At 44.8% G+C, this 18897-nt stretch overlaps 1 protein-coding gene across 1 annotated transcript; it reads right to left on the bottom strand.

The window, feature by feature from the left end:
• Positions 1 to 472: 472 nt before the first annotated feature.
• Positions 473 to 6420, bottom strand: Lyzl4 (lysozyme like 4). Its single transcript, XM_027932042.1, has 4 exons — positions 6282 to 6420; positions 6035 to 6184; positions 3994 to 4072; positions 473 to 542 (listed from the first exon to the last, which is right to left on the bottom strand). The coding sequence occupies exons 1-4, from the start codon at positions 6418 to 6420 to the stop codon at positions 473 to 475; spliced, it is 438 nt and encodes a 145-aa protein (XP_027787843.1).
• Between the last annotated feature and the right edge of the window lie 12477 nt (positions 6421 to 18897).

The raw sequence follows: 18897 nt of genomic DNA on the forward strand, positions 1-18897 counted from the left end.
CGTAGAAGAACAAAGAGGATTTCGTGGTCTCCTCCCTGTACCTGTGTGTCCCAGGGATGGGATGGAAGGCCCTGCCTGCCCCAGCCTCTCTTCCTCTCTTCTCTGATTCCTTTTTTCTCCACTGTGTCTATTCTTCTTTTCTCTATTTAATATTGGCATTTGTGGACACATCTGGTCTCCCAGAGAGTTTCCTTCCTCCAAGTCCTCCATCCGAGATTAAATAATAAATCACGAAAAGGGCAAATCATGGTGATCACACTAAGCATCATGATACACAACTGGAGACCTTGGGCCCAAGATGAGTAACAAACTTGGTTTATTCTGTATCCCACATCCCTGAATAAAGCAAACTTTCCCCCTGTCCATCCAGAGCTGTCAAGTGGTGAGATAATATCAGGATTAAGTGAAGCGGCAAAGAGAGAAGCCTCTTCTGTCACAAGATGCAGCTTCTGAGTGTTGCAGAACCTCTGAGCTACAGCCTGCACCCATCCAGCCACCGCGACAGAGTGTCAGAAAACTGGCAGTTCCGGGTCCAGTTGAGCCTATAGAGAGGAAGGTCAGGGAGAGTGATCAGGAGGGAGGACTCCTTAAAGTGAGTGCTCAGGATCCCAGGATTCCCACCCCAGCCCAGTCCATTCATACTGCTTGCCTGGCCCCTGGAGACACCATACTCTGACATGAAGGCTGGTGCTTCCCCTGTCCCAGGGTCCATACCACTCTCACCTTGCAACTTAAGCCCCAGATGGTTTAGAGAGGCCTGAACCATGAACCACAAAGTTCTCCTCAATCCTTCAAGGTAAGGATTAGCTTCTCTGAAATGAGCTTTAGAGAATTTCTATGACTGGTCACATGGTGTGTCCAGAACACTTGTCCTTGGGCCAGGCCCCCTTTCACCTTTCCGTGCACCTACTTCACTCCTTAAATACCTTTCAACTCCCCAATCCTCCTAGGACAAAGAAACTGAGTTTCTCCAATCTTTTTTTTCCTGGTGCCCCTAAGAGTTATTGTCTCATTCTCCACCCAGTGCTAGCACCCAGCTACAGGCTGGGGAGGTACCAGCTTAGCTGCAGCTAACTCAGCCAGACAGGCCTCCAGGGGTCTTCCAGGGTAGAGGGTCCCATCCTGGAAGAAGGGAACACATCCCCCTCTCCCCACTGTAGCTATAGAAAACACACACACACACACACACACACACACTCATTTTCAGGAACACCAAGGGCTAGACAATGCCGAAGGGACTCCTGGGACACCCAGCTCTTGATCCACTTGCCCCCTGTCTGCCCTGACCTTGAAGAGTGGCCCCCATCTGAGCTTTGGGAAAACCATGGCTGCCTATTAGCTTGATGAGAGGTCACTTCACCTGGAGCCCGAGCAAGTAAGGACCGGACATACAACAAAGATGACTTTAGCTTGTTAGCGCTTACCCCAGAAGGTCAGCCACATTTACCAATTAATTGGAAAGTCAAGACCATGTATGAAAGGTGTCTCAAGCATTCAGGGAACAGTTAACTTTAATGAGGGGACATCCACTTTAATAGGCAATCTATTCAGTTAGTGAGTATAAATGGATTAACGAATAAATGGTGTTGAGACCAATGACTGATCATTTAAAAAAATATAAAGCTGGATCCCGGCCTTTTTTATACCCAAATAAATTTCAAGGGGGCCCAAATTTTAAGCATAAGAACAAAAAATTGTTAAAATCATATTTTTAATTTATTTAAAAACAATTCAATATAGGGCTTGTTTTGTCTAGCATTGTTCTAACATAGAGGGAAATATGGCTCAATTTCTCTATAATCTTAAGAGTATGAAAAACTTTTCTAAGAAGGAAATGTCATATAAACCCAGAAGCTGCAAAAGAAAAGATTGAGGGATTTAAGTTTGTGAAATTATAAAACTCGTGTAAGTGAAAATACTATAAACAAAGTCAAAATACAAATAACAAACCTGAAAACAATGGTTCACACAGAGATGTCCCTAATTTACAGGACACAGAAAAGAGCAAATAAGAAGAAATTTGGAGGAACTTTCTTCCGAAAACAACATACCGCAGGATCCACAAGTAAATTTCATAAAACTGAACTCCTCCGTAAGATATATCCAGACATGACCTCTGGAAAAAACTAAAGAGATACTTTTAGAAAGAAAGACAGCAGTTTGAATTTTAAAAAGAAGATGGATAAGTTAACAGAATTGCCAAGAAACTAAAAGTGGAGTAACCCAAATTAGACATGTATTTGTAGCAAAAAAAATCATGTAACTACATAGAAATGGAAAGGAACATTCTCAATTTAACTAAGAATAGCTCAGAAAACTTAAAGCATCACATGTAATAAATGACAAAATATGAATTTCTTCCCTGTAAGATTGGGAACAAGACAAGATGTCACTATCCTCACATCTATTTTAGCATTTTCTGGAGATCCCAGCAAAAGCAATAAGTCAAGAAAAAGAAAAAAAGGTGTTGTAGAGTCAAGTATGAAAGGGAAAGCAGTAAAATTCTTAGGGAAAAAAAGGAGAATATCGTTATGACCAAGAAATACCTGTGACAATATGAACAAATATAATGTTGAGTAAGAGAATTCAGACACAGGCCCAACCATGAACATTTTAGAAGACTCTCCTGTGTAAATACCTGGCAAAAGGGGAAATTAAGAGATGCAGTTATTTTTGGCAACAAATATACAACAGTTAGTTAATATGCTGAACTGTAAAGAGCTCTTTCAAATCAATGGGCAAAGGACAGGGACAGGGTAAAAAATCACAAAAGAATATCACTGTAAAAAAAACACAGGAGGAAATACCTAATGGGGTATCAATCATATATAGCCAAAAAAAAGAATGATTATTATTCATCTTTCAAATGGCAAAGGTTTTGTGATCAGTAAAGAGGCACTTGCTAAACTCTTTACAGATATGCAAATTGGTACAAGCTTGCTAGAGAGGCATTTTACAATACACATCAGGAACCTCAAAAAAAGTAAGCTTGGAATGGAACCACATTTGACCCAGTTATCCCACCCCTCCTCATATAGTCAAAGCACTTAAAATCAGCATACTACAGTGACCTGGCCCCATCAATGTTTATAGCAGCTCAATTTACAATAGCTAAGCTATGGAACCAACCTAGGAGCCCTTCAACAGATGAATGGATAAAGAAAATGTGGTACATACACACAATGGAATATTATTTAGCCATAAAGAAGAATGAAATTATGACATTTGCCAGCAAATGGATGTAACTGGAGACTATCATGTTAAGTGAGATAAGCCAATGCCAAATGTCCTCTCTTATATGTGGATGCTGACTCACAATAGGCTGGGTGTAGGGAGAAGTGGAGGTTCACCAGATTGGACAGGGGGAATTGAAGAGAAGAGAAGGGAAATGGGATTGAGAAAGACAGTAGAATGAATCAAACATTACTTTCTATGTTCATATATGAATACATGACCAGTGAAACTCTACATCATGTACAACCACAAGAAGGGGAAGTTATATTCCATGTATGTATGATATGTCAAAATACATTCTTACGTCATGTGTAACTAAAAAGAACAAAAAAAAATCTTAAAAATTTTAAAAAAGCACCTCAAAAGTATTCAAAAATCTTGTAAGAATTTATAAGAAAAAAATAATCAGGGATATATATACACAGAGAATTATTTTAAAGAAAAATGAGAAATTATACCCCATCTGATTCAAATGTATTGATATGTCAAGATCATTGTACTGACATGTGTAACTAATTAAAACAAATAAAAAAATATGGAAAAAAAAGAGAGAGTTATTTTAAGTATGTTCATCCTGGCATCCTATATAATCCTGAACGAGATTTGGGGAAAATCTTGAGGCAATTTGTCAGAAAATTATTTTCCTTCCTTCTGCGGCCTTTGAGGTGGGATGAGCAATAGCCAAGACTTGGTTGAGCTCAAGATGAAAGGTAACGCAGGAGAGTCATTAATAGGGGCATGTAAAGATCTGCCACTTACCACGCCCCCATTCCTTGTTTTCCTTTTACGATTTTCTTGACACACTCAATCGTCTTCTTTAAATCCGGATTCAGTAACTCTGCAGGAGAGAATATACTGGAATGACATCACACCACCATGTGACGGCTAAGTCGGAATGACGTGGGGAAGGCAGAGAGGACTCTCTAGAAAGGCTTCATGTAATTCTAAGAGTTAGTCTACTTCTAGATTCTGTTTTTCAGGAAATACCAGAAGAATGTTGTCATTTTTTAAAGCGAATCCATTAGGTTTTTTCCCTTAAAAATATACATATATGTCCATTAAAAATATACATATATGTCAGCTGTCCCATGAGAATCGATGGAGTGACAGTGGCCGGCATGATAATGCCATCCACCCCCTCATGGAACCTGCAGGCTGGAGGAGAGGAGAGTCAGAGGCAGCTGTAATCCATGGAGCTGGAAGGATGAGGCAGCTTGACGGGTGGGCAATTAACAGGGGCACGTGATTCAGACTTGAAGGGCCAGGGAAGGGTTATGGGACATCTAAAGGGGCAGGTAAGGAAAAGGGATTGAGGGAATCACCAGAGGAAAATTGTTCCAGGCACAGGAAACAGCATGTGGGAGGGGCCAGCAATGCCTCTCAGGAACCAACCTGTCTATGCACCAGTCCCTCCTTGAGGTGGAAGTCAAGACCTCCCACTTGGGACTTTTGCAATACCTGTCTTCTTGCCCATCCTTCTAGTCTCCCCTTTCCCTGAACCAGGCTCATAGTTTTTTCCTTAAACATCACTTCATCACTTGCCTCCAAGTTGCCTATAAACCAGAACCCCAAGCCCCTGGCTTAGTCCAGTGGTGCCCAGCTCCCCCCTTCACTCCATAATCTTATCCCATTGTTTTCTACAACCCTACGTTCAGGACAGGCTGAGGTGGGAGACTGACGGTGGCCTTCAGGAGCGTGCTCCACCCAGGAGACCCACAGCTTAGGGATCCTGCCCCTTGTTCAGATCATCTCCCAACCCAGATCTGCTCATCCCAAACTGCAGTCCTTAAAAGTCTCCCTGGCCCACTAGCCCATGTGCCAGCTCTCCTCTTCTGAATAAACGCCACTTTGTCAGCGCTTGCCTGTGGCACGTAGACAGACAGACAGGCAGGCAGGCAGACACACTCCCTAATCTCAACTACCTCGTCCCATCCTTGAAAAAAAGGGAAGGTGTGTTCCCAAGCCCCATGCCATAGATGTGCCAGAAATGGTGCTCAGCGCTTGACATACACTGAAACGCCTAAACGCTTCATGAGGTGGGTATTATTACCATCATCTCCATTTCACAGATAACTGAGGCTCAAATCACACAACTGTAAGAGGCAGAGCCAACCTTCTGAGTGGCCTCAAAACCTGCGCTCCTTCTGTCCCCACCCTGCCTCCAGGCACAGGGCTCCTCTTGAACTGTCAGGAGTGCTTGGCACAGGCTCTTGTCCCTCTAGGTGGTCACTCGCTTGCTTATGAATCCTAATTGGCTGTGGTTACAAATTCCCAGGAAAAACTGCTTCCCTCTCTGTCTAGAATGTCCTCACTTCCAGGACTTTATCCTGATAGTGCAGTCATCTGGCTTCGTGGCCTGGTGTGGAGGTCTCCAATGTACGTCCTTACCTGGATACACAGTGACCACTAAACCTATGCTTTAGGCAGCATCCGTCTCCCCTAAGAACAGAATAATGGTCAAGTGTGGGTGACATCAGGCCCACAGGGAACCCTCTGCTCCCTCCCTTCAGTCTTGGGTGGGCTCCAATACCTCCGCACTCCTCTACGCAGCAGTTTCTCTTCCCATAGGATGTGGGTCTCCATCTTTCCATCCCAGCTAGCTGCCTGACTCACCTGGTCCTTTCTCACCATCCACCCTGGCAAGGCAATGCCCAGCCTCCCCGTGGTGGATATGGCCTAACCCAGAACCCTCCTTCTGCCTCCTCCCAGCGTGTGAACTCTGGTCATCAAGAAGGCCAACCTCCAAGTGTGACCCCGCAGCCCCCAGAGCGCCAGCATGGACTGAAAAGAAGTGACCTACCAGAACAGGACACACCACAGAGATTCTTGCCATGGTCACACCACAGGTCCTCGCGGATCTGAAAGAGGCCAAAGCCAGTGTGGCCTGTAATCTCATTCTCATACACAGCCGAGGGGTTGAACTTGCTCTCATAATAAGCCAGGCAAACCCCTAAGATGGAATAGAATGTGTGGTCTGAGGAACTGGGGATACCTGGGCAGGGAATGGAGGGAAAGGAGGACAGAGGGGGATTGGGGATCCTACTCACAGTTTTCAAGTTTGTAACCTTCAAAATAATCCAGGCCTCCTCTGTAGAGCATCTCAGCCACAGTGCAACGCCCCAAGACGCGAGCACCACTTGGAACCATGAGGTAGCCAAGGAGGAAGAGCATCACGGATGCCTTCATCTTCTCCTGGCTCCCGGTAGCCCAGCACAACAGAAGCCAAGAAAGTGGATGGAGTCTCAGGTAATTTCCTACCAAGATCACTAGGACACTGTTCCTCCAAGGAGAAGAAGGGCACTGGGCCGAGAAAGGAGTGTACAATTCGGTGTGTTAAAAAAAAAAAAAAAAACTCTCCTGACCTTCCCTTCTTCTATCCTGATTCTCTGCCTCGTGTCACTACAAGCCTGGGGCACTTGAGGCTCTGCCTCTTCTCCTTATTTGACCCCCTATTTTCTAAAGAAACTGCACCCTTGAAGTCTCCCCTCCTCCCTGATTCGTTCCCTCAAACAAACCCACTGACTTCTTCTTGGGCTGTGTCTCACTCCCTTCACTCCGACATCAGATACAGTGGCTTCTTTCTTCCCCTTTATGGTAAAAGTCATCAAACACAGTTTGGCAAACAGAAAAAGAGAAAAGAAGACCATATATCATGATTCCACCATTGGCACTCAAACACTTCTGCCATGTTGAATTTGTTTCACGGATGCCTTTTAGCTCTAAATATGTCCCCAAGTTGTGGTCTTACTCTCTGCACAGTCGTTTCCCCAGATTTTTTTTTTTCCAAACCAGACTCCACTGAGCTCTTTCCTGAGCTCTTTCCTGACTGTCTACAGAAGGAGACCCATCAAGATGCAGCCCAGACCCATCCCTTATTAGCTGGGAAACTCTAGATGACTCACTGACTTCTTAGGTCTTTGCTTCCTCATCTCCAGAATGAGGTCATTTGTGGGGTGCCTTGGAGAATTGACTCTTTCTGGAGACGGGTATGAGGATTGAACTCAGGGGCATTTGACCACTGAGCCACATCCCCAGCCCTATTTTATATTTTATATAGAGATAGAGTCTCACTGAGTTGCTTAGCACCTTACTTTTGCTGAGGCTGGCTTTGAACTCATGATCCTCCTGCCTCCGTCTCCCAATCTGCTGGGATTACAGACGTGCACCACAGTGCCTGGTGAGAACTGACTCTGAGTTTAGCGTTCTCCATTTCTGTTGCCACCACCTAATCCTATCATCTTATCACTGCACACTGAGTTGCAGGCAGCCTTCTGGTCTCCATGCCTTGGGGTCAACTCATGCTGCTGGTGTTTTCTACCACAACATCTTGTGTGAGGAAAGGGACACAACACAAAACAGGTCAATCATCTGCTAGATGTCATAGAATGGACTGAAGAAAATAAGGGCTCAGAGGAGAAAGGGAACTTTCACAAAAGATCCCTGCTATCCAAAATGAAAAAGAAAAAGAAGCAATTGGAAACTCCCCCTCAGCCCCCTAACACTTTTTCAAAACACATCACTTAGGGAACGTTGCTGGTTCCCTCTTCCTTATCACACTTGGTTTTCCAAACCCTCTACCACCAGGCTTTTCCCTGCGCACCCTCTATCAGGAGGAACCAATTCAGACAACCCAGAATTCTCACTATGCTCCCTCTTTGCACCTCCCGGCACCACTCCCCATTGGCCCTGCATCTGCTAGGTCTTACCTGGTGCCCTCATGCTTGGTTCTTCCCTATCCACACGGCCCTACCTTACTCTGCCTTTCCCTACCCAAATGTTGCTCCTGTTCTGGTTCCCACCCCACATGCCTACTCCTTGAAGGCTGATGGATCTTTTGTGAAAGTTCCCTTTCTCCTCTGAGCCCCTATTTTCTTCAGTCCATTCTATGACATCTAGCAGATGATTTGACCTGTTTTGTGTTGTGTCCCTTTCCTCACACAAGATGTAATTGGAAGGCTGAGCATAGTGGCACATCTATAATACCAGCAGCTCAGGAGGCTGAGGCAGGAGGATAGCGAGTTCAAAGCCAGCCTCAGCAACAATGAGGTGCTAAGCAACTCAGTGAGACCCTATCTCTAAATAAAATACAAAATAAGGCTGGGAATGTGGCTCAGTGGTGGAGCACCCCTGATATCCAAAATGAAAAAGAAAAAGAAGCAATTGGAAACTCCCCCTCGGCCCCTAACACTTTTTCAATATCTATAAATTGGACAATCAGTTGCACGTCCTGTTTGTCACTATCCAAAAACACGAGTGCATGCCTTTGGGTTGCATTCACCCACACAGGGGTCCTCAGCCTTGGCACTTGCACTGGAAAATTCCTTGTTCTTGGGATTGACCTATGCGTTGGAGTTCTTTAGGAGCACACCTGGCTTCCAGATGCCAGTAGCTCCCTTCCCTCAATGTGACAAACACAATGTCCTCTGAGGGCTAAAATTGCTTCCTATTGAGAACAAGGAAATCTCCAATATGGGTAAAAGTTAGAAATGAGTACATTCATAAGCAATAAAAGCTGTGCTTGCAACTATTTGCTTCAAGCTGCGTAACTGGGTGCAGGCGTGGTCACCACACCAGCTGCTCTCTGGAGGAGGGTCTGGCATCTGTGAGCCCAGACTTGGCACTCAGATTGCCTGGGGCCAAATCCCAGCTTTTCCTCTCAGCAGTGGGGATGTCAGCTGATCCCAGCAGTGATCTCAGACAAGTTCCTCAACCTCTCTGTCTCTTAACTTTCTCATGCATGACAGTTTAAAATAGTGCTTTCCTAATTGTGTTGAAGAGCAAATGAGTTAAATACACAGAGCACTAGATATCCTGTGGACATTAGCTTTTTCTGAGCCCTGTTTGCACCCCATGTTGTTAGTGAACTGAATTTCGATGCATGTGGGAAAAGGCTGTTTGCATTTCCCAACAGAGCAAACAATATTTTCTGCCAATATTGTCTGTCTCCCACAAGGCAGGCCCCATCTCAACTCATAAAAGGCATGCTGAGTCCTCTCTCTTTCCTCTTCCTCAGCAGTCAATCCAAAAGAGAGTCTTGTGGTGTTCTTCCAAAACCTATCCACTTTTCACTATCCCTTCTGCCACCATCCTGGTCCGAACCACCACCATCTCTGACTAACTGGAGGTTTCCAAACTATACTCCTCCACCACGTTCTTCCTTCTTCCCCTAAACCCAGTCTCCAGGTAGCAGCTCAAAGGCCTTCTTAAAAACATGTACCCAGAGCCCAGCATGGTGGCACATGTAATCCCAGCTATTTAGGAGGTTGAGGCAGGAGGATGGCAAGGTAAGGCCAGCCTCAGAAACTTAACAAGACCCTGTCTCAAAATAAAATTAAATCAGTGGTAGAATGTCCCGGGATTCAAACCCCCAGTACCAGGGATGGAGAGTAGGGTACACATATCCAATCATATTACTTAATTCCAATGGATTCCCCTGTATTTTAAACAGGATCAAAAAACTCTTCCACCTGGCTGACAAGCCCCTTCTTGATCTAACCCCCAAGCAGCTCTCCAGCCTGACTCCACACTACTCCCCTTTGTTTGCCTTCACTCCACTTTCTGTCCTTGAACAGGCCAATCTCCTTCCACCACAGGTACTTTGCACCAGCTGTTCCTCCTGCCTAGAACATGATTCCTCCAATCACTACAAGGCTTGATTTTTTTCTTCGCCTGCTCTCAACTTAAATGGTTCACCACTACCAAGAGAATTTCTAGACCCCTGCACCATCACAGAAGAAGGTTTCAATTTTCTCTGTGATGTTATCAGTAATGACCTTGTTCACTTGCCTGTTGCCTGTCTTCCATACCAGAGTGCAACAACCAGGTCTGTTTTGTTTTCTGTTTTATACCCAGAACTTATGGCCTAGCGCTCAGTGACTTTTCGTTGAATGAATGAATCCACAAATGACTCTTTCAAACGAAATCATCATCGGATGAGTAAAAAAAGTGAATTTTCTGACAAGTGTCTCCTCTAGATGGGAATCATCTTACCTGTCCCAGCTCCTGCCCACTATATACTCATTTACCAGTCCACCAGTGTTTCCAAAGGCCCTCGGTGCCCCGAGCAGGAGGGAAAGAGTAGCCACTGCAGCAACTTTAATGTTGATTGCAGGGAATTCGCTCTACCTACACTGGGTTCCCTGGAATTTTCAGATAGCACTTTCTTAATAATACACCCAAGAGCATTTGAACCACTGGTCCTTCTTTATGACTGACTGTTCTAGAATTTTTTTCTATGACATCAGTTCAATACAACAGAATATTCTGAAAAAAAGAGAAGTCTGTCACTACCATATTGTACTGGTTTTCAATTGCTGCTGTAACAAACAACCAGGCTAAAACAACACAGGTCAATTATCTTACAGTTCTGCCACCCAGAAGCCTAACATGGGTCTCACAATGCTAAAAATCAAGGTGTGGGCAGGTCGGGCTCCTTCCTGGCATCTCTAGGGAAGCCCCCATTCTCTTGTTCATTGCATTGAATGGCAGAATAAAGGCCCTTGCAGCTGTAGGGCTGAGATCCCTGTTTCCTTGCTGGCTGTCACCTGAGGGCCATGCATAGCTACTGGGAGCTATCTGCACTTCCTAACTTTGCTTCCTTTCTTCTGTCTTCAGAGTCAGCAAGAGTGGACCTCTCTTCCATCTAAATGGCACCGGTTTATTCTTCTGACTTCTCGCCCACTCACAGGGACTCATTTGATTCCATTGGTCACCAGATTCCAGGATAATCTCTACATCTCAAGGACCTTAACCTCAACCACAAAGTCCCTTTTGCCAATAACTATTCAGAGGTTCCAGGGCTTGGGGCATGGACACTGTTGAGCAACCAGGGCTTCACCAGCTACAGGATTCTCCTGGGCCCCTATAGGATTCCTTCTGGGTGGAGCAGGGAAGAAGCCTTTCTCACAGTGGGCCCATAGTCAAGAACATGCTCTTTGGGACCTGGGTAGCTTCATTTGTGACATGGGTGATCAGACTGGGTTATCTTTAAGATCCTCCAAGCTCCAGAAGTCAGGATATGTTGAGGTGATTGGCCTTTTGAAAGCCAAAAGTGCATCTCGGTGACTTAATTAATATTGGCAATTTATTGATTGATTTAAATGATATAGTGAAGGATCCTAAGAGAAAGACTTATTCTACATTTACTCCTTCAGCAAAAACTTTTTCATAATTCGCCTTTGTCAAGTTATCTCAAAGAACTCTACTTGGTTTTGATTATTACTGAAACTTTAGAGACCAACACGTATTTGTCTGGGATGGTTGGTCCCCTTACCTTAAGTTTTATATTCCTATAATTTACAGATGTGTACTGATGGTACATCTCTACTTCCTTTAACCTTTCAACTAAATTTGCAAAAACTCACCAGTACTATTCACTACCTAGAACATTTTTCTACTTTATGTACTTTTTAATAGCTTTTTAAAGATAATCCTGAATGATTATGGCTTCCAGAAAAACTTTAGTCAAGAGGGATTCTTTTGACTTAATAGGCACTCCACAGAAGAAATATGATTCCCCTTGGGACATGGGGAAAATGGAGAAACTTTGATTGGGCAAAGGGGAGAGATGGTGGCAGAAAAGATGATAGAATGAGATGGACATCATTACCCTAGGTACATGTATGACTGCACATAGGGTGTGATTCTACATCATGTACAACCAGAGAAACGAAAAGCTGTGCTCCATTTGTGTACAATGAATCAGAATGTATTCTGCTGTCATATATACCTAATTAGAACAAATAAATTTTTTAAAAATGTTCAACATCTCTAGCAATTAGAGAAATGCAAATTAAACACTACACTGAGATTTTATCTCACTCCATTCAGAATGGCAATTATCAAGAATACTAGTAACAATAAATGTTGGCGAAGATGTGGGGGAAAAGACACACTCAAACATTGTTGGTGGGACTGCAAATTGGTGGAACCACTCTGGAAAGCAGTATGGAATCCTCAGAAAACTTGGAATGGAACCACCATTTGACCCAGTTATCCCACTTCTTAGTATGTACCCAAAAGGACTTAAAATCAGCATACTATAGTGACACAGCCACGTCCGTGTTGATAGCAGCACAACTCACAATAGTTAAACTATGGAACCAACCTAGGTGCCCTTCAACAGATGAATGGATAAAGAAATTGTGGTTCATATACATAATGGAACATTACCCAGCCATAAAGAGAAATAAAATTATGGCATTTGCTGGTAAATGGATGGAACTGGAGACGACCGTGCTAAGTGAAATAAGCCAATTCCAAAAAAACCAAAGGCTGAATGTTCTCTCTGATGTGTGGATGCTAACTCACAATAAAGGGGATGAGGGAATAGGGAAGTATAGAAGTACTTAGGATTAGACAAAGGAGAATGAAGAGGAGGGACAGGGGATGGGAATAGGAAAGATAGTAGAATGAATTGAACATAACTTTTCTATGTTCATATATGAACACATAACCAATATAACTCCACAACATATACAACCACAAGAATGGGAAGTTATACTCCATGTATGTATGATATATCAAAATACATTCTACTATCATGTATAACTAAAAGTAACAATTTTTTTTTAAAAGTAGCCATAGAGAATGGCAATGATTTTTTTAAAAAAATGGTGAGATTGTCTGTCTGTCTCTTCTCCCAAGTCAGAGGAAGAGATCATAGATCCTTCCCTTCGGGGCTGGCCTGATTTCTAGACCTCCTCTGCCTTCCCCACACCCCAGTGCTGTGAGTGCAGATGTCCATTCCTGTGAAGGACTTTGGTGTGTGCACTGGACTGAGGAAGGGGGTCACTGGTGTACACTGGAAGCACAAAGCATGTATCGTTACAGAGGCTGAAGCAAAGAGGCCATGGAATGAACGGTGCAGGGCTGGACTTGGCAAACTACGGCCCACAAGCCAAATCTAGGCAGCTGACTATTTTTACAAACAGTTTTGTATGAGAGCAGTCACATCTAATCAATTACATATCACCGAATTGGGTCATAATAGCAGAGTTGAGGAGACAGATACTGAGAGGTCTGCAACATCTAAAGTGCTTATGATTCAGCCCTTTACCAAAAAAACAAACAAACAAACCACAACAAAAAAAAAAACTGACCCCCTGGAGCATGGATTTTACTATACTGATGTGATTCTAGGTTTATACCAATGAGCTGTGTGACCTAGGGAAGTTACTCCTCTCTGTGCCTCCATTTCTTCATCTATAAGATGGGTTGTAGTGAGGCTAAAATAAGACATTGTGCACAAAGCTCAGAGCCACTAGAGAACGGGGGCCAACAAGAGGGAACTGCCGCAGGTGTTCATATTCATTTTGGTGGGGTCCAACCCTAGGCAACTGTAATTACTCAGGGTGAAGTTCTTAGCTAACTCCCTTTTCTTTCCAGGAGGATGCTCAGATGAACTGGGAACAAAAGTCCCCGTCTTTCCTTGCTTTGGGCCTGAAAGAATCTGGAGTTCAGGCTCATTCCTGATGAGAACTGGGGCCCCTGGCTTTAGGGGAATCTTTTGGAAAACTCCAGATGTAGGTGGGGTACGAGAGAAGGGTCAGCTGGAGGCTGATTGACAGAGAACCAATATGTCTCCACAGAAACTGGCCAATCGGGAAGCATCTTATCTGCACAACTCCCGTCTCTGGGAAGATTTTTCAAAACAGAAACACCCTATTCATCCACTGAGGGAGACTGAGAAAAAAAAAAAAAAAAAAAAGGCCACCGTTGTGCTCTGTATCTTTCCCCTTCACCATCAAGCCATGTTGTCTAGTTCCCCATCCCTTACTTGGGTTGACCTTGAGTCTTGCTTCTGACCAACACATCAATTCGTATGATACAACTTGATTAGGAAGGGAACAAAACAGAACAGATATCTGGGGAAAAGTCTGATCTCAAAGCTCTCAGGGTTATATCCGAAATTATATCCAATATTGTAAAGGCAGCCCATTTAATAAGCCTTCAACAGATGCTGCTCAGTGATGTCCATGCTGATCTCCTACCTCTAAGCTTTCCTGGGAAATACCAGAGGACAGACTACTGTCAGTCACCAAACCCCTGGCTGTCCATCTTCCGTTCCCCAGGCTTGGGCACCCAAGGGAACACACCATGAGGCTAATGATTTAGCCTCTTTGGTCCTGAGTCCTCCAGTAAAATTCAGGGGATCCCACCCCTCACAGGGGGAGAGCATCTGAATATGCATGAAGGCGGCCTTTAGCTCCAGAATACAGAGATGAAGGCAAAAAGGCACTCTGCCAGTGGTTCTGCCGTAGCTTTGGAATTCTGTTCTGTTTTAAAATTATTTGTCAGCTATAATTCAACAGTGAGATAGATTTAGCTAGTTCAAGTCCCAAGTCCCTTTCAGAAGCCAGAAGTCCTGAACTGGGGCCGGACTTCTGAACTTGGAGATGAGAAGCAGCCCAGAACCTTTGAGTCTCACTGTTCTCCTGGGGCTAAGGATCCTCGGTTTGCCCCAGCCCTTGGCCCTCACTGGACGACTCAGGCACCTTCCCTAACAGATGGATCTCCATCTGCTCTGCAGAGATCCTCAGATACCACACTCTATAATTACACTTGTATCTGTGTCAATATCTGCATCTCTGTCTCTATGGTGTCTGCAAAAAATGCCTGGCATCAAGAAAGAATGGTGGCTGGCCAATCCCACATGGGCCTCTGGAAGACATTCAGAAACCTCTGAGATACAAGTCCACCTTAAAAACATTCTAGTTTACCTGCTTTCAAAGTTGTCTCTTGCTGTGAAGCTATTAATAAAAGCAATATCGTGCAGAAAACTTTACTCCTGACTCACTTTCCGTTTTGTCCTTTCTAAGTGGCCCTAGGGGCCATATCAAGGCTCAAGATAAGGCATCCATCATGATATTCATACATCTGCACAAGACAATAACAAGGCCAGGACCAAAATTCAGGGCTTCATTTTTGGTCAGTCAGTCAAAGCCACTCTTACCTAAAAGAGTCCCAATACTGCTTATGCATAGGACAGAGACCCTTTGGGTGGTATCCAGCCCAGTTCTGACCAGGAAGATGGAAAGGGATGTGTGCTGTGAGAGGGGGCTCTGGCAATCATTTCCTCCCTTGTCAAGGAGAGACAAGGAAGAGGGGACTGTTTTAGGCCACCTCTCTCCTTCCTTCTCATCTGTGCAAGGTCTGATGTTTGGAGTGGCTACTGTCATTTCTGGACCCCGAGGGGCCCTGAGGATGACACTGGCACCAGTTCAGAGCCTGACGTTGCTGACCCCTGAATCCATATCAACAGCCCCCACCTCAAAACTTCCTTTGCAAGGAAGATAAAGCTCTGTGGTCGTGAGCGCCTGTGGTCACATATTGTTCCTAATGTAGGCAAGGGTTTTCTGTGTAAATCTGCCACACACTCATTTTCAAATCCAGGCATTCTTAGCTGTGGCGCTGCTTGCCTGGTTTAAAAATATTCAACTGGCATCAGAAAGAAAGCAGCCCCACTCAATGTATTCATTGTCTGAGGGAAAGTGTGTTCACAGCCCTGACAAAGGCCAGGTAAAGGCGGAGGGAAGTGGAGGTGCCCGTCTGTTGTGAATACTCTTCTTGTTACCTCCCTCGGCTACCCACAGTGCATTGCAAGGATGGAGAAAGAGATCAGGCTGTGCAGAGAGAAATATTGTGCAGGGAGCAGGCAGGGGACCCGTCACGATCCAATCCGTATGTCCCAGCATGGTGGCAGGCAGGAATGCCATTCCTAGTCCTGGGCAGCTGGTGACCCCACATCACAAAGGGGATGAGAAAAAACCAGCAGGACCACCCCACCACAAAGGACTTTCCAAGATGAAAGGCTGGAAGACCCTGAGGCATCAGGCACGAGAAAGGAAAGGATGTCACCCCGGGCCTATGTGGCTGTAGCAGGGTGATCGATTGTCCCTATTTATCTGGGACTCAGGGTTTTGTCAGGGTGTTGGACAGAAATGTCTTGGTTTTGGAGCCCATAGAAAGGAGTCACATGAACACATGAGATCTACCCAAGGTACAGCCCCCACACTCCTCCCGTGGGGGACATAAGTTGGGGACAAGCCTAGCCTGTGGCTTGAGAGATTCAGCTGAGTTGCCTTGAGGTCTAAGTCAATGGAAAGCAATGAGTGAATGACTTCACTGGAGTAATTTCTTGCATGTATCTAAAAGTTCTGTTCCTACACAATTATTCTCCATCGACTACAGTGTAAATTCCATCCGTTGGTCAACTCGGGTGATCCTCTGCCTCCCACTGTGAGTCCCCATGGAGTGAAGAAAATACATCTGAGGCTGTGAATCAAAAAGTAGCTACGCACCGTGGTGCATACCTGCAATCCCAGTGGCTCTGGGGATTGAAGCATGAAGGATTGCAAGTTCAAAGCCAGCCTCAGCAACTTAGTGAGGCCCTAAGCAAGACCTTGTTTCTAAATAAAATATAAAAAGAGGCTGGGGATGTGTCTCAGTGGGTAAGTGCCCCTGGGTTCATTCCCTGGTACACACACACACACACACACACACACAAAGTCACATTTACACCCATTTCATACTTTTACCTTTAATTTGAAGAGTTAATGTGTGCATAGAAAAGATGAGTTACAGTCTAGGCTTTGTGCCCAGTGTCACAGACAAGGGACCCATGGAGTGCCATGGAGATACTATGTGGCATTGAGCTGGTGATGACCTTTCCTGTTGTCCAGGCTCCAGAAGCATGTTCCATGTGGGTCTCCTTTTATGCTCCTGATAGTCCTGAGAAGTGGGTACTTTTACCACCCTCATTTTACAGGAAGACAATACTTGCAGGACCTAGGTAAGCTCACACAGGAAAGTAATGGATCCTAACTCTGACTCCTGAAGTCACCCTTAAAAGGTTTAAAAACCCACACCCTGCTACTTTTGTGTTCTAGGATAGGTCCTAGTGCTGCTTCTTCACAGCTGCGTGACCTAGGACAAAAAAAAAAAAAAAATCAGTCTCTAAACCTCAGTGACTCTATGTGCAAAATGAGTGGAAGTAGTACTAATCTCATCCATTTGTGTGGCAAGTTCCTGGTCCATAATAAGCTGTCCATGAACGCAAAAGAGGAGAGAAATATACAGGAATGTGGCACAGAGGTGGCATGGGCAGGCCAGGCTGGCAAGTGGGGAAGAGCTAGTGGGCAGAGGCTGAAGGCTGTGAGGGTCAGAGGTTCTCTACCCTGACTGCACATCAAAATCACCTGAGAAGTCACACCCAAACCAGCTAAACCTGAATATGTTAGAGTGGGACACAACCATCAGTACTCCTATAACTAACTTCCCAGGTGACTCCAATGTGCTGCCAGTTTGGAAAGTCACTGACCTAGCCCTTTGCTATTAGGCATGTTGACCTTGTAGGAGCATCACTGTCAACCGGGATCTTGTTAACATGCAGAATCTCAGGCCCCATCCCAGATGTGCTGAATCAGATCCGTGTGCACCAAAGTCTAAGCATCCCCGGACGAGCCTTTGAGTCATATAGATGAGGAAAATAAGCAAAATGCCAAGCAGGATTTGAACCTAATTAAAATCCAAAGTGCAGGCTGAAGGGGAAATGAGGGACGGCTATTTACCAGGATCGCTTACGGGTAACCTCATCTCCTGGCAAACACAAAGGGCAAGGGCAGTAGGTCTCTGTGTGTTTCAACTTCAATGAATCTGTGATTGTGGATGTTCAGGAAGTCAGGGATTCTGCCGGCTGCGCTATGTTTGCTCACCCGCCACTGTATCAGCCAGAAAACTAACATCATCTGGTATCGACAATGCACACACTGGACCCTGGCCTGGGATTTGCAGAAAAATATCAGCCTTGGAATTATTATAAGGAAACAATTCCCAGAGGGCCTTTCTTACCCAGAATGAGCAGGTCTTTGAGCCTGGGCAAACAGATGCTGCTGAGGTAGGCTCCAAGGTGAGCTGAGCAGCCAGGACAGGAGCTGGCCCTCTGTGGACAAAGTGAAAGGCTAAACAATCCTTAGAGTGCTATTTCTCCACTGGAAAGATGCTCAGGAAGTCTCCTCAAAACACAGATTGCTGGGTCCCACCTCCAGAGCTTCTGACTCAACCAATCTGGAGATTCAATGACAAGCCCTGTTATGATCCTTAAGCATCACTTCATCTCAGGAGTTGGCAACGCCAGCACGTTGCAGCCCCAGCCACGGAGCTTTCTTGGAAGCTTTCTAGAATCTGGAGAAATGACATCAACTAAATTCTTAGCAGCATTTACTCTCTCTAGTAATCCCGGTGGGCCCACCACCATTGGCAAAAGGCAGTTAAAGAGCAAATTCTACATCCAATATGGAAAGCTTTCAAGAAAACAGGACATATATGAAGTCTCAAGTTTTAGAAAAGCAATTCAGTCCGGTTATCTGTCCACCATTAACTCGGAATAGCCAACTCTTTTGGGTCATGGACCCCTCTGACAATCTAATCAAAGTTATGGATCATCTCCTTAGGAAGTGGATAAAAACACAATCTGTGCTTACAACTTCAGAGAATCTGTAGAGCCCTGAATGAACCCCTTCCTTGAACCTATCCCAGAGTTTCCTAGGTAAGACTAAAATGGGATTCTCCTGACAAAATCCATATCTCATAGTACTGAGATTTGAGCCCAAGGGTGCTCTACCACTGAGCTACATCGCCAACCGTTTCTTTTGTTTTGTTTTG

Source organism: Marmota flaviventris, chromosome 1 (genome assembly GCF_047511675.1).
Source record: "Marmota flaviventris isolate mMarFla1 chromosome 1, mMarFla1.hap1, whole genome shotgun sequence".
Lineage (NCBI taxonomy): Eukaryota > Metazoa > Chordata > Mammalia > Rodentia > Sciuridae > Marmota > Marmota flaviventris.

Coding starts and splice junctions, on each gene's coding strand:
- Lyzl4 (XM_027932042.1), bottom strand. CDS start 6,420: ATGAAGGCATCCGTGATGCTCTTCCTCCTTGGCTACCTCATGGTTCCA. Junction 6,185..6,281: donor AGGTTACAAACTTGAAAACT/GTGAGTAGGATC, acceptor ATTCCATCTTAG/GGGTTTGCCTGGCTTATTAT. Junction 4,073..6,034: donor CTGTGGTGTGTCCTGTTCTG/GTAGGTCACTTC, acceptor TCTCTCCTGCAG/AGTTACTGAATCCGGATTTA.